Source organism: Aedes albopictus, chromosome 1, assembly GCF_035046485.1.
Source record: "Aedes albopictus strain Foshan chromosome 1, AalbF5, whole genome shotgun sequence".
NCBI lineage: Eukaryota > Metazoa > Arthropoda > Insecta > Diptera > Culicidae > Aedes > Aedes albopictus.
In genome coordinates, this window is record NC_085136.1 from 148,715,939 (window position 1) to 148,740,986 (window position 25,048).

The 25,048-nt window shown below is 44.2% G+C and overlaps 1 protein-coding gene across 1 annotated transcript; it reads right to left on the bottom strand.

Moving 5' to 3' along the window:
• Positions 1 to 15,532: 15,532 nt before the first annotated feature.
• Positions 15,533 to 18,220, bottom strand: LOC134289632 (uncharacterized). The gene has a single exon (XM_062855783.1). It carries the CDS (start codon positions 18,218 to 18,220, stop codon positions 15,533 to 15,535), a length of 2,688 nt encoding a protein of 895 aa, XP_062711767.1.
• Between the last annotated feature and the right edge of the window lie 6,828 nt (positions 18,221 to 25,048).

The following is a 25,048-nucleotide window of genomic DNA, read 5'->3' on the forward strand; positions in this document are numbered from 1 at the left end:
GCTTCTGGAACGTGACGTCGCCTTCGGCAACTTCGTGCGATTTCGGCTTGCCGAAGTTGACATGACACGACGACTACTTCAAAATTATCATATCACAAACACAACTTTGCCCGATGGGGCTAACCTGGTGAAATTTAGAACATTGGCGCTGGACCTAACGGATCGACGCGTCGCTTCAGCAGCTCCGGCAGCTCCCTTCGAAAGGCGAGCCTTTTGACAACTACCGGACCCAACAGTTCGAAACTGCCGCTTCGGTTGCTCCCTTCTAGGTGAGCATTATCTCGCTGGACCCAACGGATCGAATCCGTCGCTTCAGCAGCTCCCTTCGAAAGGCAAGCTTTTTACGACTACCGTACCCGACAGTTCGAAACTGCCGCTTCGGTTGCCTCCTTCTTACGGAGGCATTCTATCGCTGGACCCGATGGATCGAATCCATCGCTTCAGCATCTAGCTCCCTCTTACGGCAGCTTTTCTTTTCTTTTCGCCTGCACCGGCCAGATTTTCATCCGCCGGTGAGGCACCTTGCCCTTTTCTGTCTGACCCGATCAGATACTATCCGTCGGGATCAGACAGTATATATTTACCATTGATAATTATTATTTCAAGCTAAATTCCAATCTACTTCGATTTTCTACGCTGGGTTCTTGTTGGTCGTCGCCAATGTGGTATTTTGGGATCCTCACTTCTTGACAGGTTGACTAATAATGGCTCTTCAAACATCACGGCCTACTAGGCAGTATTATAAATCACCACAAAAATCAATGGGTAATTGTTGCATTACTGATGCCGTGTAACATCCTGTAAGTCCATTAAGCATGGTTCGGTAGAGAACTACTATCCAAAAAAAATCTAGATCATCTAAGAACTTCCGCAAGTAAAGGCCTTATGGTATACAAGTATTAAAATGAAATGTTGTTTTCGGGCAAGCGATTTTTTGGGCGAAAGAAATTCGAGCGTATGTCATTCAGGTATTTGGAATTCGGACGAATGACATTCGAGTTTTATTTCCAAAGCATCTCACTTTTTGATTATAATGAGGTACTTGAGTATTTATCTATATATATATAAATGAGTTTGAAGTTTCTTTGAGGCAACAAAACTCAAGAACGGCTGAACCGATCAGCATGACTCTTGCACGGTTCGGTTCGTATTCGTGGTGGCTGTGTTTATATGTACAAAAAGTTACAAAAATGAACTGAGAAAGTAGAAATATTAACAAATTACTGAGATTTGTGCGAACTGGGTACAAAGTCAACATGACCGCAATAAAATCAATCTAGAGTGCTGTGCTGCTCTAACCTCAACAGCAGTCAAACCACCACATCTGGCAAGACAAAGTTTGCCGGGTCAGCTAGTAATCGATAAAGCTAACTTATAAGTCAGCAACATTTCTTTTTCGTAGCGAACAAGCCCAAACATAAATTATCCAATCTCTCCTTTGGATTCTTTACCAATGCGAGAATTCAATAGTGAGTCCGAAGTTGACCAAAGTCCATAGCTATCGCAGTCGTAGTTGACAAGTGGAAGTTCTTAGAGGTCCTAAATCATCTTTGGATATTATTTCTCTACAGAACTGTGGGGTGTGAATAATGATTAGTGATATTCCTCTTGCGTGTCCTTCCCCTAGTAAGCATCGGTGACAGCAATCATCATGACGAAACAGTGAGTGAGTTGCTGCCAAAGACCAAACCAAGACCTCCATCTCCCATACATCACTTGGAAATTTCAGGGCGCATGAAGTAATAGAGTAAAAAAGTATCATACCTTCAATCATTAAATCTTTGCACCCCACTAGTCACCCGTTTTTGTTGCTAAGCGTAACTAACACGTTGTTTATATAAGTATAAACAAGAAAAATGATTGCGTTGGAAAATCTCTTTTCCTGTTATTTGCTCTATCTAAATTTTATTCTTCCATTTTAATATGCTAATTGCTTGAATATATACTGAAGCTATACAATGATGAATAGCGTACTTATCCACTTCTGATACCTCAGTTAAGAGAAACAGTGCACAGACTGACAAGGTCAAAACCTTCAGTGATATTCAGTCGTATGTAGCAAGTTCAATCCTGCACCTGGACCCGATGCCTAATTCCGTTTCTGGCTTTGTGTAGTGATTATAATATTGACGATTGCATGAATTTATAGACTCTTGTGCAGTATCATTTTTGTGAGATACAACTTGCACACTCACTAATATCAGTAGGCGTATGCTGCAAAAAGTTGACATTCAACCATCACGAGTGAGATGCATCGCAGGCAAACCCGGATTACAAAGTTTGTGCATTATTTACTTATTTGTTTTTTCTTGAAATGAAATGTATTGGAAAGCTGTGAACATCAATGATAGCTGAGAATTGTCCTTACCCCTGATGAACAATCCGTCCTATGCCAGATCGAGTTGTACACCTCGCAACGTTAGTTGTTCATTGTACCAAACGTGGGCTGTCCCGTAGAATTGTTTTAAGCACTCTCTGCGCTTGGATTTCTTCCCGTGTTGAACTTACCTGCCTCATCCATTACACCCATAATTTTTTTGTTTTTTTTTTTTGTTTTTATTTTTGTGTATTTTAACTTAGAGCTAATTCTACACTTACACCCATAATGTCCCTACTGCATCGAAGAGCCTTTTAATTGGCTGCTTACTAGCTGGTGTTCCAGGTCTCAACTGACCTTTCCTGCCGACCAACCAAAACTTCAACCTACATCACAATGTACCTATCTAAACCCAGATTGGTATCGGCTAGGGTATCGGCTCACGCAAACACCTCGGAATATGTTTTCTGTAATGTCTAATAAATTGTAACCTGCTTATGGCTAAAAATCCATAAAAAAAGTGAAAACTAGTTTTTGTTGGCTGGTTTCTACCTAGAATTCTGGAGTTCCCTCAGCTTCCTCGCAGAATTCAACATTTGGGCGAGGCGCGGTCCTTTAACAGCTCTGCAGGCAAGTTTTAGCATTTTTCGCTCAGTTCTGTTTGTTCGTCACAAAACCAAAACAATGAGAAACAAATGTGTTGTGTTGGTTACCGTGAGGTAGCGCAGGTGATCAGTGAGGTGTGCAAATAAGCACTGTGCAAAAAATATTTGCACAGTAGTCTAATTAAATTTAAAAAACTCAATACATATACAGAAGTTCCTATCACAAGCAATATGGCTATTGAAACGAGTCTCCATCAAAAAGGCGATGAAGTCCAGATTATTATAATGTAACCGGGACTTTCATAACATGATACCACCCACTTCATATCCACTATTTCCGGCTATCTTTCGTCCAATCAATTTGTTTGTGTTATCAGGACCTAATGTAAGCTAATCATTTTCAGAAAATCAAATGAATTTGTTAAGAAATAACTAGAAAATAACGGTGGGCACAAAGTGAGTGACACCATGTTATGTAACAGGTGACAAAACTGTAGTTCAGATTCGGAGTTGATGCTTAAATTTGATGTTGTAAAGATTTTTTTAATGTCGTGATAATTTTCAGTTTGCAATAAAATAACCCACTAAGCATCCCCCAACCCCAACCTTTCCCATGCTATATAATTTAGAAGCAAATTGGGACATCTCTATCATATGCTCCACCATTTCATTTTCATTTTCATTTTGCAGCATTTGATGGGGCAATGAGAGCGCAAGTCAGTCCAAAGCCGATGATAAGGAGGGGTAATGGCTGAACAGTCTTTGCTGACCACATAAACGCCATGGGATAGGAAAATGGTATTTTGGTGTGGGATTAAGGTGTTGATACAGACTTGACAATATCAATGCTATTCAGATGCAAAATAATTTTAGGGCTCAATACTGCCGTGAATCGCATATCAGTCCCATTTGCATAGGAAATCCAGCAAAGATGGGACTGATATGCGATTCACGGCAGAATAGTGAATCGCATACCTTCCAAAACCAAAACAAAACAAACAAAAATCCACAAAATACCAAGCAAGTCATAGAAATGAAAAGCGCCCGATTGTTTATTTTGTCAATTATAACAAACGGAAACTTTCGACTCGCCAGTCACCCCGGAAAAAATGTCCTTTCAGTTCTGGAAAATATATTATTCCCAATTAAGCCTTTAATCGAACTGTCCGCGTGGTCTTGTAGTACCCCTACTAGGTAAGAACCAGTCATTGCCATACATATTAAATGCTAGACATGACCCCATGGATAACATTTGCATATGTAAAAGCTTTGCTGATGTGACTTTCCTATTCTATTAGGCAATTCTCTCATCTCATGTTTGTCTTTAAAACCTCTTGTACCGACTTTTCGAACCCTCTAAGCAGAATACCCTCTTCGAATGAGTGTAATCAGTTTCGTACCTTTTAATTCCGCCCTATGTTGCTTATCCTTTGACAGATACGCGTATTTCGACTACCACTTGTAATCTTCCTCAGTGTCAGTTATCCACTGACACTGTTAACTAACACTGAGGAAGAAAACAAGTGGTAGTCGAAATACGCGTATCTGTCAAAGGATAAGCAACATAGGGCGGAATTAAAGGGTACGAAACTGTTTGGACTTTGTTGCTGCAACATTGAGGAGTGGAGCTTTGGCGGAGCCAGTCGCCTGTATTGCGAGATCCCGTATCATGCCAAGTTATTCTACTGCAGTTTGCTAAGAATGTCGGAAACGGATTATTATAGTGATAACGCTTGTAGATCCTCAGGTTTATACTCGTGGAAGTTTTTAAGAAATTATTTCTCTACAGAACTATGCTCACTGGACCTGTAGGACGCTATACCGTATCAGTAATGTGACAATAACCCTTGATAACACTTATAGATCTTCAGGTCTTTACTCTTGAAAGTTCTTGGAGGACGTAGAACATCTATGTAAATAAGTTCCTTACAGAAAAATGGTTCATGGACGTGTAGGATGTTACAACGTATTAGAAATGTAACAACAATCCATTGACTACGTTTGTAGATCTTAAGGCATTTCCTCATGGAAGTTCTTGGAGGTCCTAGATCATCGTTGAAAATTATTTCTCTACAGAATTATGCTCCTTGGACCTGTAGGACGCTACATTGTATCAGTAATGTGACAACAAACCATTGATAACGCTTGTAGATCTTCAGGTCTTTACTCTTAGAAGTTCTTGGGGACCTAGAACATCTTTGGAAATTAGTTCCTTACAGAAAAATAGTTCATGGACTTGTGGGATGTTACAACGTATCATTAAACATAAATAACAAACCATTGATTACGTATATAGATCTTAAGGCTCGTGGGAGTTTTTGGAGGACCTAGATCATCTTTGAAAAGTAGTTCTCTACAGAACCATGCTTCAAGGATCTGTAGGATGTTGTATCGTGTCGTCATGTAAGAATAATCCATTGAGTACGCTTGTAGATCTGAAGGCCTTAACTCGCGTAAGTTCATGGAAGACCTAGCATGTCTTTAGAAATGAACACTCTTCACTACAATGCTCAATGGACCTCTGGGATGTTGCATCACATCGGTAATTAAGCCTTTACTCGCAAATGTTCTTGGGTGTCCTGGAACATCTGCCTCTACACCATCTTGCTCCACGGACCTGTAGGAGACTGTTAACCTTGATCCTTCGCTTCGTCCGCCTAAACAGTCCTTAACACCTCAAAATATCCTCTGCGATCTTCCTTGGAAGCAATATGCTGCTCCCCAAAAGCCATCCCTTCCCAAGTAACATTTTTTAGTCAAATGGACTAGAAGAGGTTCTTAGAACCACCATAAAACAAAAATGAAGGGATCAGGTTTTATGACGGTTCTCAAAGCCTCTACAAGACAAATTGGTCATCAAAATGTTACTTGGGTTGTCCCATTCCCCACTAACCCTAAGATTCTTACTACTACCCCCTCCCTTCCCTTATTACCTCTAAAACAATCCTCGGATATCTAAAGGTGAGGACATTTCAAATATTTTCAGATTTCCCTTAGTTTTTTTTTTACACGGGTTCTCAAATTAGCACGGTATTTTTTTTACGGCAAAAGGTTATTGCAACCATAACAAATTGCAAATGCTCCATAGAAAATCAAAAAGCGCTCCATAAAGAATGAACATATGTTCCATGAAAATGTGCAATGTTGAATTGAAAACATTCCTTACTTTATAAAAAAATGTACCGGTAAAACATGAAATTTTCTCATTAAAAGTGAAATTTTGCACCAATAAATAATACTGAAATGCCCCAAAATAAAATACAAATGCTTCATAGAATAATGCAAATAATCCATAATAAATAAAATTGTACCCATAGAAAATTGAATATTGCTCCATAGAAAAATTAAATTGCACCATAAAAAATGAAATTGCACCATAGAAAATAGACAAATGCTCCATAAGTATTATCAAACTGCACCACATAAAATACAATTTGCTCCATAAAAAAAATTCTCAATAGCTTTAAACATTTGCACCACTAAAGCAATGCAATGTAAAGCAATTCAGCCCTGTCGAATTAAATTATGAAAATATGCTATCTATGGAAGATTTTCATTTTTTCATGGAGCAATTCATGTTTTCTATGGTGCAGTTTGATAATACTTATGGGGAATTCTTTTATTTTCTATGGTGCAATTTAATTTTTCTATGGAGCAATATTCAATTTTCTATAGGTACAATTTTAATTATTTATGGAGCATTTGCATTTTTCTATGGAGCATTTGTATTTTATTATGGATCATTTCGGTATTAACTATTGGTGCAAAATTTCATTTTTAATGAGAAAATTTTATGTTTTACCGGTACATTTTTTATAAAATATGGAACGTTTTCAATAATTTATAGGTAACATCGCACATTTTCATGGAACATATGTTCATTCTTTATGGAGCGCTTTTTGATTTTCTATGGTGCGTTTCTATTTATTTATGGGTGCAATAAATAGGCTGCCTTTTTTACACGGTTTTTCAAATTAACGGTTTTTTAAACGGTTTCGCGAATTAGCACGGTTTTTTGCTCGGTTTTTCTTTACACGGTACGTATCCCCCGTGTAAAAAAGACCTTAGGCCTCTATTCGTCAAATATATTTGACTAAAAATGACAAATATTTACTCAATTGGCTTCTTTAGCGGTGTTGAGATAATTCCATATTCTGAATCTACATGCCAAACTGGGCCGAAATCCAAATTTTAATGAATTTTGGTGCCCGGGAACCTATTTAAAAATCAATTTGAAGTTTGTATGGGAGCGATTTGATGAATCACCCCTCGTTGGATTTTGTACTGGGCGGAGCTGTCAAACAGTTGCCCAGCTGTCAAAAGATGATTTGAAAAAATCTCTTTGAAATTGATTTTAGGTATCAAAATAAAGTTCTAAAAATCTGAAAAAAAATCATAGTGGCTCAGAAATAGGTGCTCTTTCATTTAAAAATATAAAACCATTGATTTTTTGCTTAATTTAAAAACCCAATTGACAAACAATGAAATGGGTAGTACTTTACCTCTCGGCTGCATCGTTGATAGCTGCTATTACTGTTCTCCAGCAGTCCTCTAGAGGGGCAACATCGAGCTTGCATTCGCCTGGAAACGTTGCCTCGAGATGCTGCGCGTATGCTGATGCGGCGTTCAGTTGCTTCAATCGCTCTATATTGTACCATGGCGGTCGCCGGTATCGTACATTGCTGATAAAGGAATGTTTTGGGCGCAGTATGACCATCACCAGAGGTCGTACTCGCGTGGCATGATTACTTCTAAACGTTCACATCATGGATATTGTCCAACACACGCTGTTGGATGGCACTACGATGCCGAACCCGTGGTCCTTTAGTAGATTGGTGAGTGTGCAGATTACGGGTGCTCCAAATAAAGTTGAGACATCGGAATTTCCACGTACTGAGTTTCCAATCGCAAGCCCCTTTTGATCGCTGGGTCGTTGCCGTTGGTCTCAGTTGGTACAGGACTCGCAGGGCCGGAGACCAATCCCCTACTTTCCGTTGGACCATAGTGCACAGTTCAGCTTATAGTGTCCTTCCCTGGAACTCGGACGTCGATCAGCCGCCCCATAACATGGGGATCAGTCGCTGTTTTGAGCAGCTCCTCTTAGAGAACAGACGCTCAGGTTTGCAGAAGCATGTCAGTCTACGACATAAGTTCCCACTGGGATTGATTACCCGGTCTTCCTGAAGCCTAGTTTTGTGTTCAAAAGGCATCGCTCAATTAAGTTCTTGAGCGATTCCTGGCAGAAACTTTCAACATTCTTTCGCAACTGTGTACTGCGATCGAAGAAAAACGGTTTCTTGAGCGATTCAGGCAAGGAATTTCCTTGGGAATTTCTCATGCATCAAGATAGGCCGGAAAATTCCTTCTGAACTGCAAACAGCGCTTAAGGTTGGTCGCAGTTCGGTTGGTGCCAAGCGGCGGTAGAGATAGGAGTTGCTGGTGGAGGCTAGTTATCTCAATGGGATCTGTATTGCGCGAATTATCCAGCCTTTACCAAGCCAGTGATTTTTATAAATCTAAAGCCTGTATCCGCAATAATCGGGACACAGAAGTACGGCTGTAGCTCTGTAGTGAATCGGTAAAATTGGTCAAATAATTGACTGAGAACTCTTTGGTGTATGTTTATTATTTGTGCCAAATTTCATTAAAATCGATGCATTACTTTTAACTGTGGATGAAAAACAAACAGACGTGCTTTTAAGCATTTTGTACAATCATGACCAATTTTCATTCGCATAGTAGATGGTTCTTTTACGCTACGGTTCAAAGTTCTGTGACGTTAATTATGAAATTTTATTGGCAGTTATGATACTTATAGAGACACTTTCTTGCAAAATTTCATCAACTTTTATCAATTGGTTTGAAAGCTACTGATGTTGATAGAGGTGAGTAATAATGAAATTTTTTCGGGTTTTTCATATGCGATGTTTGTCTATTCATAACTTTTGAATTTCTCTGCCAATTTTCATGAAATTTTCACATAAGGTAGTTGATTATGTGTATTTTATGTCTGCAAAATTTGATGATTATTGGTATAGTACTTTCAATAGTACAATCGAAACAATAAAAGGTACTGTCTTATTGCTGTCTGAGGGGCTAAAATCACGTTCAGTCCCAATACATGTTTTGACTATAAAATTGTTGATAGTACATCGATTTTTTTTGAAATTTTGCCTATGCAACGAATGTAGATTGAGAAGTTTGTGTTCAAAATTTCAGCCATTTCCTTTGCCAAATTCAAAAGTTGCAGCTCTGGCAAGCAAAACTAGGGGCTGTACAAAGTTCAATGGCGTACATTCTACTCTTTCATTGCTACCACAAAAAGTACTGCACCGATTCACATGAAATTTTGTCGGTGAAATGAGCACATCTTAAGATGTTATTAGGCCAAATTTGAGCAATTTTAATGTATCTATTACATATTTACAGCTGTATTTCTGTGTCCCGATAATTGCGGATACAGGCTTTATATATATAAACATGAATTTTAAGTTCCTTTGAGGCAAATCGAATGTCGAAGGTTTGGTTCGAATGGAACTCTCATTTTGCAATTTACGATAGTTTACAGCAGGGGTGAGTTTTCAACCACTCTCTCCTGTTATGAAACCAAACAGCGATATAGCATTATGATAAGCATCCCAGTGCTTTCAACTGATGTAATCAAAACAAATTTTCGGCATTTCATTTCCTATTGCAAACGAACACACATATGGAAATCCCCCGAACAAAAGTTTTGCACCTGCGCTTTCAAGCTTCAACCAGAAGAAGCTTTTTCCCCTTTAGACCATGCGGTTCGTTCATCCAGCTGAAAAGAGGCGGGACTAACTGCCGAGTTCATTCTCTGGTACGGCCCCTTTTCAGGATTATGTTTTGCGTTTACCGTTCGACTCCATGCTGGCAACTGCCTAGAGAGCATGATGGATTGCTACGCATTTTCTTTGTGTACCGCAGCAGCGGAATGCAACTTGTTGCATCTTTTGTCGGTGGTTGATGCGATGTGGGTTCCACAGTTTTTAGATGTGGATTTTATTTGTAACGGATGGCGGTGATAGGTATTTATGTTTGTAGCGTTGGGGGAATGTATGTGCAGATGCTGATGTTGGAGCAGTTTGATAATGAATGAGAAAAGTTGTTATTGCGAATTGGAACTTTCATACCTAAAGCATGTTCTTCAACGTAGGCTTAGATATCTACGTCAAAAGTGGTGACTTTGTATCTGTTTATCAAAATTTTCGATGACAAACCTGAGCATCTGTTCTCCAGGAGGAGCAGCTCACAACAGCATCTGTTTCCCATGTTAGGTACGGTGGCTGATCTACGTCTGAATTCCTCCCTGCGAACCATAACGGAAATTCAACAACAGAATAATACAAACCGAGACCAACGGCAACGACCCCAGCGAAAAGAACTTACCTTACCTTGCCGGTCAGACTAAGACCTGAGTGTCCTCTGATGTACGTAGGAGTCGTCTCCATTCTACTCGGTTCGTGGCTGTATGTCTCCAGTTCCGCACTCTAAGGGTCCGCAAATCATCCTCCACTTGATCGACCCACCTTCCACCTAGCTCGTGGTGCACCACGTCTTCTTGTAGTCGGGTTGCTATCCGACATCTTGATGACGTGACCCGCCCATTGTAGCCGTAGCCTCCCGATTTTCGCGGAGTGGACGATGGTTGGTTCTCTCAGCAGCTGATACAGTTCGTGGTTCATTCGCCTTCTCCAAGTCCCGTCTTCCATCTGCACTCCGCCGTAGATGGTACGCAACACCTTCCGTTCGAAAACTCCAAGGGCGCGCATTGGTACTCTGCACGTGCTTCGTCCCCATAGAGGACTACCGGTCTGATTAGCGTTCTGTAGATAGTTAACGGCGTATGACGGCGAACTTCGTTCGATCGTAGAGTTCTGCGGAGTCCTAAGTAAGCTCGATTTCCTGCCACAATGCGTCTCTGAATTTCTTTGTGGGCTTCGTGGTCGAGCGGCCAGCGGCGGCAGTCGTTTAGGTGTCTCCAAAGCCTGGAGCCTCCCGCTCCAGACTGGGAAAACTTTCCGTCAAACGGAAAATTCTCCACTGTTAGTAATGTTAGTAATGTTCAGTAATGTTATAGAATGTTGTACGTTTCCGCCATCGTCTAAAATTTGCTAGCTATAACATTAATATCATCAACGAAACCAAGCAGCTCAACGGACTTTGTGAAAATCGTTCCACTCGTGTTTATCGCCACCCTCCTTTTTAAACTCTCTAAAGCAATATTGAACAGCAAGCACGAAAGACCATTACCTTGCCGTAATCCTCTGCGAGATTCGAAGGGACTCGAGAGTGTGCCTGATACTCGAACTACGCACATCACTCGATCCATCGTCGCCTTGATCATTCGTATCAGTTTATCCGGGAATCCGTATTCGAGCATAATCTGCCATAGCTTCTTCTCGATCAATTGTATCATACGCGGATTTGAAATCGATGAACAAGTGATGTGTGGGCACGTTGTATTCGCGGCATTTCTGCAACACCTGGCAGATGACGAACATGTGGTCCGTTGTTGCGCGTTCAGTTTACCCATAAATCCAGCCTGATATTGCCCCACGAACTCTCTTGCAATCGGTGATAGACGGTGGCATAAAGTTTGAGAGAGTATCTTTGTAGGCAGCGCTCAGTAGTGTGATCGCTCGATAGTTCTTGCAATCCAACTTGTCGCCCTTTTTGTAGATATGGGACACTCGATTACCTTCCATCCATTTCTCCGGTAATGCTTCCTCCTCCCAAATCTTGGTAGTGACCCAGTGTAGTGCTCTCACCAGTGCTTCTCCACCGTTTTTTAGAAGCTCGCTTGGTAGTTGATCTGCTCCAGCGGCTTTGTTATTTTTCAGCCGGCCAACCTCCTCCTCAATCTCTTGGGGGTTAGGGGCCGGAAGTCTTTCGTCCTGTGCACATACTCCTTAGATCTGTTACCACACCACCTTCGGAACTTGCAACGTCGCCATTGAGGTGCTCATTGTAATGCTGCCGCCACCTCTCGACCACCTCATGCTAGCTCGTGAGAATATTCCCGTGATCATCTCGGCACATGTCGGTTTGTGGCACGAACCCTCTGCACGAGCGGTTCAGCTTCTCGTAGAACTTTCGTGTATCCTTAGCGCGGTACAGCTCTTCCATCGCTTCGCGATCTCGTTCTTCCTGCTGGCGCTTCTTCATCCGGAAGACTGAGTTCTGCCTGTTCCGCGCCTTTTTGTAACGTGCCTCATTCGCTCTCGTACGGTGTTGCAGCATTCTCGCTCATGCTGCATTCCTCTCGTTTTTCAACTGTTCACATTCGCCGTCGCTGTTGTGATTCGGAGTCGCGAAGCCTAGTGCTGTAGCCGAGGTACTACCTATGGCGGATCGGATGTCCCTCCACACGGAAAGATCGATGTACACAGAGTAAGGAGTAACTTTCACGCAGCGATCGAAAAGACAAAAGATTTCATGCAAACTTGTGGGAAAATTCACGCAAATTTGTGTAACACCGGATCAGCACATTTTTTGTGCTGATCCAGTCGTACGCAAATATGAGTGAAAAATCCTTTGTCTTTTCGCAAGTTACTCATTCGCTGTGTACTTTCGTTTTAGGGTGCAGCCATCTTCAAGTGTAGCTGCGCCAAGCTGTTCTTCCGTTGGTAGGGCCACTGCTAACTGCTGCGCGTAGTCTTGAGCCACTTCTACGTTACGCAGCAGCTCGATGTTGAGCCGCGGCGTTCGACTTCGTCGCGTGGTGATAACTGTCGAATGTTTTGAGCGCATGCATACAGCGACTAAGTAGTGATCGGAATCTATATTCGCAGTACGGTATGTGCGGACATTGGTTATATTCGAGAAGAATTTACCGTCGTTAAGAACGTGGTCGATTTGGTTTTCTGTTTGATGGTCGGGTGATCTCCAGGTGCGGGGAAGGAGGTGCTTCGGACTACCATACCACGGGAGGCTGCAAAGTTTACGCATCGCTGGCCGTTATCAATCGAGACGGCGTGCAGGCTGTTTCGCCCGATTACCGGTCTGTACATTTCCTCCCTTCCTACCTGCGCGTTCATGTCGCCGACAGCGATTTTCACGTCAGGCGGCGAACAATTAACTTATGTTTGCTCTAACTGTGCGTAGAACGCTTATTTCTCGTCATCGGGTTCCCCTTTCATGTGGGCAGTGGACGTTGATGATGCTGTAGTTGAAGAAACGGCCCTTAACTCTTAACATGCACATCCTTGCGTTGATCGGCTGCCACCCGATCACACGTTGTCGCATCTTGCCCAACACTATAAATCCTGTTCCCAGTTCATTGGTGGTGCCACAGCTTTGGTAGAAGCACAGATAACAGATGTTTATGCTAGTACAAATTTTTCGCAGAATCCTGTGTAAATGTTCAAAACGATATACGTTGGCACACTACCGCCATCTACTCAACTGTTTGCGACATTACATCTAACTTGAATGCAAGAATAGTTCAAAGTTCCAGTTTCATTCAAGATCGAATACAATCTTGAATGTAAAATTGCGTAGTGCAAGCAATCTTGAAAGCGATCACTGACTATCGATCACTGCGCCATCTCTAAATGATTGCCACATGAGTTTCAGCTGCTCGTTACATACAAAATGGCTGTTGAGCATTTTTGCCAATATAAGCATAAACGTCTGTTATCTGTGGTAGAAGGTAGCCGCTCGATGCCCGCTCAGTCCAACAAAGTTCCTGCAACGCCACGATGTCGAAGTTGCGGGGATGTAGTTCGTCGTAAATTATCCTGTCACATCCTGCGAAACCTAGTGACTTGCAATTCTATGTTCCAAGTTTCCAATCGTAGTCCTTGTTTCGTCGCGTGGGTCTTTGCCGATTGTCTTCTTCTTCATCTTCTTCTTTTTGGCGTAACGTCCTCACTGTGACTAAGTCTGCTTCTCAGCTTAGTGTTCTATGAGCACTTCCACAGTTTTTAACTGAGAGCTTCCTCTGCCAATGACCATTTTGCATGTGTATATCGTGTGGCAGGCACGAAGATACTCTATGCCCAAGGAAGTCAAGGAAATTTCCTTTACGAAAAGATCCTGGACCGACCGGGAATCGAACCCGTCACCCTCAGCATGGTCATGCTGAATACCCGTGCGTTTACCGCCTCGGCTATATGGGCCCTTTGCCGATTGTATCGAGTCGTATTTTCTCCTATGTTATTCGCAATGGGGATTTTTACGGGTGGCTTATTGGGCCTACGCCAACACTCCTGTCTCGCCGGAGGGCCATCGTGTCAGTTCTGTTTAACGTTCCAATCAACACTGGGACGACCACGCTGATGGGGCTACCACCTTGGATCTACATAGCTGGGCGTGATGCAGCGTTTCTTACTCAGCCGCTGGCGCTGGATGCCAGAACAGACGCTGTTTGAACCGCACCTCCTTGGTGAACAGACGCTCGGGTCGTACCTCCTCAATCTAGTTGAAGTCAGAAGGACAACAGTGCCCAGGCTACACTACCAGCTAAGCACACAACTCTTAGCTGGCGGTCTTTGTCATCACTTGACCCGTGGAAGCATGAGGTAGAAACTTGTGAAGCTATTTTGGACGCTCTCCTTATTGACTCACCGTTTTGCAGCCCAAGGATGCGCGTAGTTCTGCGATTTCTGGATGGCACCGGTATACCGGTTTGGGTCCATTTCTGGGTAGGGTTCCAAATAGATCGTCGCTAGGTAGAGGGTGATACCCTTCATGAGGAATCGCTCCACAAATGCCGGCTTATCGAAGCGTGTGACCAGCCATCCCCGATAGCTGTCAACTACCCTCGGCTGTGGTCATCTTCTTCTCATTAATCTCAAGAGAATCGCCCTTTGGATTTTGGTGCCGAGTTCTTTAAGCTGGGAAGGTAATTTATTATTAGTAAATAGCTCAAATGTAGCAAATGCAAGACTACTTACAAACTAGTCTCCTTGATTATAGCTATCCCAACAATCTTGACAGAAGTAGTTCAATTTATCGTCCAGATGATCTGAGGAACACGATCAAACTATGCAAATACTCATGGACGCAAACCTAGCGACATAGATACCTCTCAAATCGCGTTATCTGTGCAAAAGGCTGATTTGATCACCTAATACGCAATGCACAATCTAGTATAAGGAATTCTAATACGAATCAATTCAATCTTAGATTTACGAATTAACTGTTACTGATGCTCTTTAGATGACTTGCTAATTCACAATTATTTTCCCTCATCTTGACGTTACCCTGACGTTCGTTGCGCATCAGTAGATACGCAGGATCAATGTCAGATGGTGCGCTTCGAGTCTGATCGGGGGGTATCACAGGTCGATGCCTTGTTCAAAATATCAGGGCTGCCAGCGTTAGCAACATTCCCCGACCCGTAACGCATCTGTAACTCCGTTGCCATCTTTGTGTTACAATTACCTTGTACCTGGAGCACTGCCAACTTAGTAACTGGTCTCCGAAAAAGCCCTCCAGCGGTCTGGACCATGGCTTGACGAATGCGCCCATCGCTCCCTGGAATCACCGCTGCAACCCGACCTCTCGTCCATCCGTTGCGTAGACCTTCATCAACTATAAGAACAAGGTCGTTCACTTTGAGGCTCTCTGCTTCACTAGTCTATTTACTTCTGATGGCAATCGTCGGAAGGTATTCTCGAATCCAGCGTCGCCAGAAATGATCTACAAGTTGTCTCGCCATCTTCCAGTTCGTACGGGTAACTTTAGGCGGCTCCGCCAGAATCGTAGGAGGTTGTGCGACTCCGCTGGAGCTCAATAAGATGAAATGGTTCGGCGTCAGGGCCTCTTGGTAGACGCTTTCCAGGGGGATGGATGTTAACGGTCTAGAGTTCACAATAGACTCAGCTTCAACGATAACCGTCAACAGTGTCTCATCGTCCGGGTTCCTTTCCGTGCACAGTGAACCGAGTGCTGTCTTGACTGACCTCACGAGTCGCTCCCATGAACCACCGAAGTGTGGAGCGGATGGAGGGTTAAAGGTCCTTTTTGTGTTAGAGTTGGTAAAGGTTTCTGCCAGCTGGTGATCGATGACTACGATCTGATCGCGCAGCTCTCGACTGGCTCCCTGAAAATTTGTGCCGTTGTCTGAGCGAATCTCGAGGGGTGACCCACGGCGACCCACAAAACGGCGGACTGCCATTTTGCACGATTCCGTTGAAAGGGAATGAACGACCTCCAGGTGTACGGCTCTCACAGTCAGGCATGTAAACAAAGCCACCCACCGTTTGACGCAGCTACTTTCGAGGCGGACCTGAATAGGTCCGAAGTAATCCAGTCCAACATAAGAAAACGGACGTGCCATGGCCGCTAGGCGTGACTCTGGAAGGGGAGCCATCCTTGGTTGTACAGGAGCTGCCTTGGTGATCTTGCATGTCTGGCACTCCTTTATAACTTGCCGAACAACAGTACGAAGATTAGAAACGTGGAGTCGCTGGCGAACTTCATTGAGTACTGTCTCGTGGTTAGCATGTAGATACCGTCGGTGATGATAGTCGACTATCAGCTTGGTGAGATGATGATGACGAGCCAGGATTATCGGAAATTTGAAGTCGTACGTAACGTACGGAACTGCACCAATACGACTGTCCACTCGCATGACGCCGTGCTCGTCTAGGAACGGTGACAGTTTGTAGACCGGACTAGTCCTCTCGATGCGCTTCTTCGTGTTCCCATCTTCTTGTTTCAGTACGAGTACTTCCTCTGGATACGCAGATGCCTGCACTAAACGCCACAAGCCGTTCTCTGCATCCCGCAGTTCCTCCTGCCGCAAATATCCCGTGATCAGCTCCCGCTTCTTGCTTTTCCAATAACAGTTTGCGATATAGCGATGAACGTATGCCACCACTCTTAACAAACGTTCCCACTTGGAAAACTTGCCGATCTGGTAGACATTTTCGTCGAGGTTTTCACGGTGCACCATGCTGGGACGTAGTTCTTCATCGGTCTCCCAAGACTGCGTCGACCTTTGCTCCGGCCATTCTATTTCCGGCCTGTGAAGAAATTCAGGTCCACGGAACCAACGAGATGTTACGTCTATGCTGTGACCTTTATCCCATTTGGTAGCGTCGTCAGCTGGATTATGTTGCGTGGGAACGTATCTCCATTCAGTGGCTTCCGTCTTACTTAGAATTTCTCCCACGCGGAACGCCACGAACGGTCGGTAGTGACGATATTGCGATCGGACCCACGCCAATGTAGTTTGTGAGTCTGTCCACATTACACGGCGAGCGATCGAGAGCGTATGGTACTCCTTTACCGCCTTAGCTAGCCTTGCTCCCAGCAGAGCACCCATCAACTCCAGCCGTGGTACTGACAAAGATTTCAATGGTGCTATTTTTGCCTTGGCCATCACCAGCATAACGTGCACCTTTCCCATTATCGTAGCTCGAAAGTAAGCTGCGCAGGCGAACGCTTCTTCACTGGCATCCGTGAAAACGTGGAGCTCTACTGAGCCGACCTCTGCAGCAGTATAACCAGGAAAGTAGGATCTCTGGAGCCTCATTTGACCGACCTCCTCGAACAGTTTTATCCATCGGAACCAGCGCAAACGAATAGCTTCAGCAACCTCGTCGTCCCACTGGGTTTGATTGCGCCAGGTGTCCTGGATGATCATCCGTCCTTGGATCGTGATGTGTGATAGGATTCCCTGCGAGTCAAACAAGCTCATGACACAACGCAGGATGTTCCGCTTCGTTGGAGCAATATCATGCAGCTGTGGGTTGCTCGAAAAGGCAATGATGTCTTCTTTTGGCAACCATAAGAGGCCCAAAACTCGTTCGGCTCCGTTTTCTGAATCGATGCTGATAGCCTTTGATTGCTCTGCACTGGGTTCCCCGACCCGTTTTAGAAGAGCGTCCGAATTAGAGTGCCAGTTCCGGATGCAGAAGCCTCCGCGAGCATGAACTTCCGTAACTTCCAGCGCGACCTTGATCGCCTCTTCTTCAGTGTCGAAACTGTCGAGATAATCATCGACATAGTGCTTCTCCTTAATTGCATCTGCTGCCTCCGGGAACTCATCTTCGTTTTCCTCTGCGTTAAGGTTTTTTATGTACTGAGCTTGACAAGGGGAGCATGTGGCTCCAAAGGTACCAACGTCCATTACGAAAGTCCTGACCGGTTGCGAAGGATGCTCTCTGTAGAAGAACCGTTGGCTGTGCGCATCTTTCTGGCGTATTCTGAATTGATGAAACATCTGTTTCAGATCCCCGCACACAGCTACCGGCCGTTCTCGAAATTTGCACAGCACCGAAGCAAGAGGAGTCAGCAGATCTGGTCCCTTGAGGAGCATAGAGTTGAAAGAAACTCCTCCTACTTTCGCTGCCGCGTCCCAAACGAGCCTAATTTTGCCCGGCTTCTTCGGATTCCTTACAGCACCTAATGGCAAGTACCAAACCTTCTTAGGGTCCGTAGATTCTATTTCTTCCTTCGTCACCTCGTGGATATAGTCACTCTCCAGATACTCGCTGATCTGCCGCTGGACGCTTGTCTGTAGTCTTTCGCCATTCTTCTATCAAAACATTGTAGATGCCGCATCGCCATGGGAATACTGTTCGGAAATTCCACAAGGTCATGGCGCCATAACAGGCCAGTCTCATAGCGATTCGAAATGCGCCTCGTTGTTTTTTCCAGGATCCGCCGGGCGCGTTTATCCTCTTCCGATTCCGGCCCCTTGTCTGCCGAAACACCAATACTTTCAACCGTGAAATGTTGCTTGACGAGTTCATGAAGATCTTGATCCGCCTAGAATTCTCGTCGACACTCGCACACGTGTAGCGTGAAGTTCGTCATCCCCTCTCCTTCCGCAGTATAGCCATAGACCGACCAACCGAGTCGAGTCTTGCTGGTCAGAGGGTCGCCTAGTTGACCTTCGCGCAAGCTCAACGTTGCAGTCAGGCTGGCATTGTTTGAACCGATAAGGATGCCCGGCGTTGCTGCCTCATAGCTAGTGACCGGAAGACCGCGAAGGTGAGTATATTGCCGTGCCAACTCTCCGTATTTCAGCGTCTGTTTCGGTAGGTTGAGGCTAGAAACCGTCCTTGCATCATTTAAGGTGAACCGTTCGGTTTTGCCTTTTCCGGATATCTCCAGATGAATCCGTTGGGACTTCGGTTCCTGTCTAGTCACGTTGCTGGTCCAAGTTAGGCAAAGGGGAAGAGGTTCGCCATCATCAATGCCTAATCGTTCCGCGATCGATTGCTCGACCAGCGTCATGTCCGATCCGTCGTCCAAAAATGCAAACGTTTCTACCGTTTTCTCCTTCCACTTTAGCGTCACTGGAAGAATTCTGAATAACGTAGCCTTCTTGGTAGTGTGATGTGCGTTTAGCCCTTCTTCGGAAGTACTACCCTGATTCGCTGTATTTCGACCTTCCTTGGCTAGCCGACCATGCTTCTGAGTTCCGGGATGCAACAGTTGATAGTGGCGCTGCAGGCTGCCTTCTACGCCGCAGGCAGCTTGAACCTTGCAAGGACGCCGACCGTGTTTCCCTAGACAGGTGCGACACAAGCGATGATCTTCGATGGTCTTCCAACGGCTGTCTGCATCCCACGTTTTGAACGTTGCACAATCTTTCACCTTGTGATTACGCCTGTTACACGCCAGACACAGCACATCCTTGACCTCTAACTTCCTCGGTACATCTTCCAGGTTACTCTGCTTCGTGGTAGATTCACTGGCAGCGTGAGTGTTAAGGAAGCTTTTGTCCCTATTACGCTCGCCTCGATCCGATCGCAACTGCTTCGAATCCGTAGTGAATGTGACGTCTGAGGCTGCTGCCACTAGCATGGACATGAATCCAGCGAAGGTACGTAGATCGGCCGTAACAAACTGTTGTTTGTACAGCGCCCAGTTGAGGCGTTGCTGAGCAGGAATTTTGTCCACCAACTCTCGCAGTAAAACTGGGTTACATAGATGTGCCATTTGCCCAGTTGCTTCAATATGGTCGCACAGGTTTTGAACCGCCATGCCGAAGGTGATCAGTGTTTCCAACCTGTCCGCCTTAGGTGCCGGAGTCTCGCGAACTTTATCCAATAATGTCTGGATGATCAGTTCCGGTCTGCCGTACAACATGTACAAGGTGGACATAACTTGTGGGACGCACGCCGGAAGAAGCAAACGGCTTTTCACTGCATCAAATGCTTTGCCTTGCAGCGCCCGTTGAAGCCGAGCCAAATTTTCCACGTTGGTGTATCCGCATGCGGCCGTCGAATTGGTGTACGCGGTGAAGAACAGCGGCCAATCTTCAAGATCCCCTCGAAACGGCGGGAGGTCTTTTGGCATTACTTGCCTCGCCAACAACTGCTGCTGCGTTGGACCCACTGGGTACTGTAACGGGAGTGCTTGAGGCGAGATCATTGGATAATACCCGCCTATGGGAGATTGCGAAACGGTAGGATTCGGATGTATTCTTGGTACACTTGCGTTCCCTAACAACCCCCCGTAACCTGGTACCTGCGGAATCGATGCTGTTGGAACCGTCGGGCAGGCCGTTACTACATTAGTTAGGGTTGCATTCCCCAAACCCATTAAAGGTGCCTGGGTGCTAATCGGAAACGCACTAATCTGCCTAGAGTAATCCATCCCGGGAGGCGAGTACCCATACAAAGGAACAGATGGCATAGTAGTGTACTGACCTTCACAAAAAGAACCTGTGGGAATCTTCGACACACCACTAGGCACTCCAAGCTGCAGTGATGATAGAGACGGATCGCATACATACTGATTAGCAGGACCCGTAGTCGTCGGTGTGGAGCTGTTGAGCACTGGAGTAACGGATGCTGTCATCTGTGGCCCCGCGCTCGCTGGTGTGATAGACAGATTTTCCATCTCGCCGATCATCCTTCCCAGCCAGCTTCCTACATTGTCGACCCCGCCGACCGCAGCGGGCTGCTCGTTGAAGCTGATTGACGCCGCCCCGCTGATGACACTTTGCAAGGCGTTATTCCTGAGCTGTCCCAGTAGTGCTTTCTTCCTCTCCAGTTCCTTCCTATGGCTCTCTTCTAACTGCTGCTCCAGAAATGCTCGATGGTCTTGAACCCATTGCAGGCTCGCTCGCGCCTGTTCCGTCAGCAGAGGTTGACCGAAGTTAGTTGTAGTAGCCGTAGTCGTCATTGCAGGTACCCATCCGGAGGGCCCAGCTACGGCGGGCGGCACCAGTCCAGGTGGTACAGTCGATGATACAGTTGATAATGCCGCCGATGTGGCAAGTCCAACATTTGTGGCAAGCGACACCACAGAAGAAGTTGAAGCTACGGCCGACAGTGAGTCGGTGGTCCTTGGTGATGGGACGTTAATTATAGTAGCTGGGAATACAGGATCGCTTCCGTATAGCTCGCCGATCCTAGTGGACGATGGCAAAGCCGCACACCGAGCACACATCCAGCTTTCGTTTGCCACCGCTGATGTTACTCCTACACACTGGTAGTGATACCATTCTTGGCACATCGCACAGAACACCATATCGTCCACATTATTCGACCTCCGGCAGAGCTTGCAGTCGAACCGATCCGTTTCGGGCATCTTCACTTTTAGTGTTCGATGTAGTTTCTTAAAGCTTTGTTGGGTAGAAGTTTCGGAGTTCTCAAGAGAATCGCCCTTTGGATTTTGGTGCCGAGTTCTTTAAGCTGGGAAGGTAATTTATTATTAGTAAATAGCCCAAATGTAGCAAATGCAAGACTACTTACAAACTAGTCTCCTTGATTATAGCTATCCCAACAATCTTGACAGAAGTAGTTCAATTTATCGTCCAGATGATCTGAGGAACACGATCAAACTATGCAAATACTCATGGACGCAAACCTAGCGACATAGATACCTCTCAAATCGCGTTATCTGTGCAAAAGGCTGATTTGATCACCTAATACGCAATGCACAATCTAGTATAAGGAATTCTAATACGAATCAATTCAATCTTAGATTTACGAATTAACTGTTACTGATGCTCTTTAGATGACTTGCTAATTCACAATTATTTTCCCTCATCTTGACGTTACCCTGATGTTCGTTGCGCATCAGTAGATACGCAGGATCAATGTCAGATGGTGCGCTTCGAGTCTGATCGGGGGGTATCACAGGTCGATGCCTTGTTCAAAATATCAGGGCTGCCAGCGTTAGCAACAATGGATGTACTCTATGACGAGCTTATCATCATCGGGTGGACAGGGCATGTGGGCAGGCCACACATCGAGCGTGATCGCGACTTATAAATGTATGTCAGTAAGTATGTCAGTAAGTATATAGATAAACACCTAGATAAACACCAAACATTTGTTATAAAGCACTGTCCTTAAAGTAATGAAGTAAATGCGGATGTGACATATCACAGACATTCTGGTAGAAATTGATAAAATTTAAAAAATCCCGTACACGAGATCACACAAAAAACAACCCCACTACATTGTTCTTTTTTTCATATTCGTATATCGAGTGTGCTAGCAGGAGAAAAAAATGTATCACTTCATAAAAGGCAACGAAATGTGAAACATAAGCCGATGCTGCCTGCTAATGAAAAGGGCCTCTAATCTGCATGAAGTAAAAAAATAAAATAAAATAATGAACTACGCGCTCCGGTTTTAAAAAATGATGATGGTGACGATGATGGCGATGATGCCGGCGATAATGACGACGGCCCAGAAAGCAAAGCAAAATAAACAGCATATTTTTGACCAGATTTTTTTTCAACGACTTTGCGGTTTACCGCTACCGCTTTGTTATATGGTGGACGATCCCGCAGCAACAAAAATAATTCTTTACAACACAAAAAATCAAACCTGATGCTGTTCCGCTCTCGCACCGACTTTCCCTGTCGTTGGCCAAAGAACGAATATGATTTTTTTTCCTCTAGATCCCGGCTTACCCGCTCGTTCCCATTCGCCAAAATCTGATTTTTATGAACTTGCTCTCCAAGTTTCAGTTTCAACTTTTATGCTCTTCTATACAGCAGTGCCTTTACCCCATCCATCAGGACCAACTTTCCCATCACTTGATCCTTTCGGGAAACATTGTATGGGTGCTGTACTCAAACGTTTCTGCAAGGAGTAGAACATAAAAAGGGGAGAAGGATGGACGGCATTGGACCAGCCGGAGAAACACATAAAAGGAAGTTTCCTTTGTCACAAGGGATTCTAATTTTCCTTGTTTTAATTATTTTTAAGCAACTTTCTCAGCATGGGTTCTGTTAGTGTGTTGAGTTGATTGCGTTACGGTGAGCAAGGTGGTAATTAGTAAGAATGACACTTGGGGTCAACTCATTTAAATCAACGCAGAAACGTACAGAACAGCCCCGCCGTGTGAACCTGCTGATTGGCTAAGTGATGTCCACGCTACTACACGCTACTACTACTGGATTGCGAATTGTACGAGCCCTTCCACCTTCCATGTCCCGAATAAATAGTTTCGTTCCATAGCAGGTATTGAATCGATAACGCCGCTTTAATGTTTGTAATGCATTCCCGTTCTACTATAAACATTAATAAGAACAAAAAAAATGATAATGTACATTGGCGTAACTAGGATTTTTTCCTGGAGGGGGCCCAGGGGGGGCCTGACTTGAGATGAATTTTAAGCGGGATGGGCGCCCGATATGTGAATATGCAAATCAGTATTGTAGTTTTGAGTAATCAAAATGACTGTTTCAGATTTGTTCATAGTTTTGTAAACTATATGAGTACGAACAATTCCTCCAAGATTTTTTTGCCATAGCTTAATTCAGTGATTCCATCATGGCTTCTTCCAGAAATTCAATAAAGAATTCATCTAGGGATTCCACTAGACATTTTTTCGGGGATTTGTCTTGGGATATTTTTAGAGGTTCCTCCAGTAATTGTTCCAGTGCTTTTTTCGAAGTTTCCTTCGGGAATTTCTCCAGAGATCCTTTAAGGTATTTCTGCAGATATTCAGAGATTTCTACAGGGATATCTCCATATTTGCCTTCCAAAATTCCACTAGAGAATGCTCCAATAATTACATCCGGAATGATTCGAAGTATTTCTGCAGGAATGTATTCCAGAAATTCTTTTAGAAAATTTTACTTAGAGATTCTTAAAAAAACACTCCAAGAATTGCTTGAAAAATTTGTACAAAATACCTTTAGGGAACCTAGTTTTTTATGTGTATTTACGAGATTTTTAGCCCTAGGCTAGTTCATCTCGGGACCCACGCTTTACTTCCCTTCCGAAGGAAGAACTCACATTTTGCGAGTTTGTCGGAAGTGTGATTCGATCCCAGGTCCTCGGCGTGATAGTCAAGTGTTCTAACCATCCCACCAGGTCCGCTCCACTAGGGATTTACATTAAATATTCGAAAAATAGCGGTTTTCCGTGACTTTCTTGCAGAACTGGTCTGGCCGCACAAGTTTTTCATATATCATATTCTCAGGTTCAGCTTCTAAAATGAGCTGTAGGTGATTGAATTTAGATATGCCGAAATGAATTTTTCAGCACTGCTCAAGAGACTTCTGCAAGAGTTCTACCAAGAGTTTCTCCAGGTATTGCCCCAGGTATTTCCTCAGGATTTACTCCAGGAATTTATTCAAGTTTGGATCCAGGAATTCTTCCATGAATTCCTCCGAAAATTCTTCCAGGAATTTCTTCTCTAGGGTTTCCTCTGCACATTCCCCCAGGATTTATTTCATGGATCCCTCCAGGAATCCCACCGATGATTCCTGCAGTAATTCCTCCAGAAAATCCTCCTGGAACTCCACCAGAAATTCCTTTCTGAATCCCTCTAAAATTTCTTCAGGAATTCCTTCAGAAATTTCTCCATGGATTTCTTCCAGAATTCCTCTAGAGATTCTTCCAGGAATTCATTCAGGGATTCTCAAGATATTCATTTAGGGATTCCTCCTGCAGTTCTTCCATGAATAGTTCCACGGAATTTCCCCAAGATTTCCTATAGAGATTTGTCCAGGAATTGCTCCTGAGGTTCTCCCAGAAATTGTTTCAGGGATTCCTCCAGGTTTTTTTTGCAAGAATTCCCCCAGGGATTCTTCCAAGTAATTCTCTAGAAATTCCTCTAAGGATGCCTCCAGCAATTCCTCAAGAGGTTACTTAAGTATTACCCCAAGAATCCCTTCAGAAAGTCCTCCAGGAATTGATCCAGGAACTCCCATAGGAATTCC

Excerpts from the sequence above, each read along its gene's own strand:
- LOC134289632 (XM_062855783.1), bottom strand. The coding sequence starts at position 18,220 with ATGCTCCTCAAGGGACCAGATCTGCTGACTCCTCTTGCTTCGGTGCTG.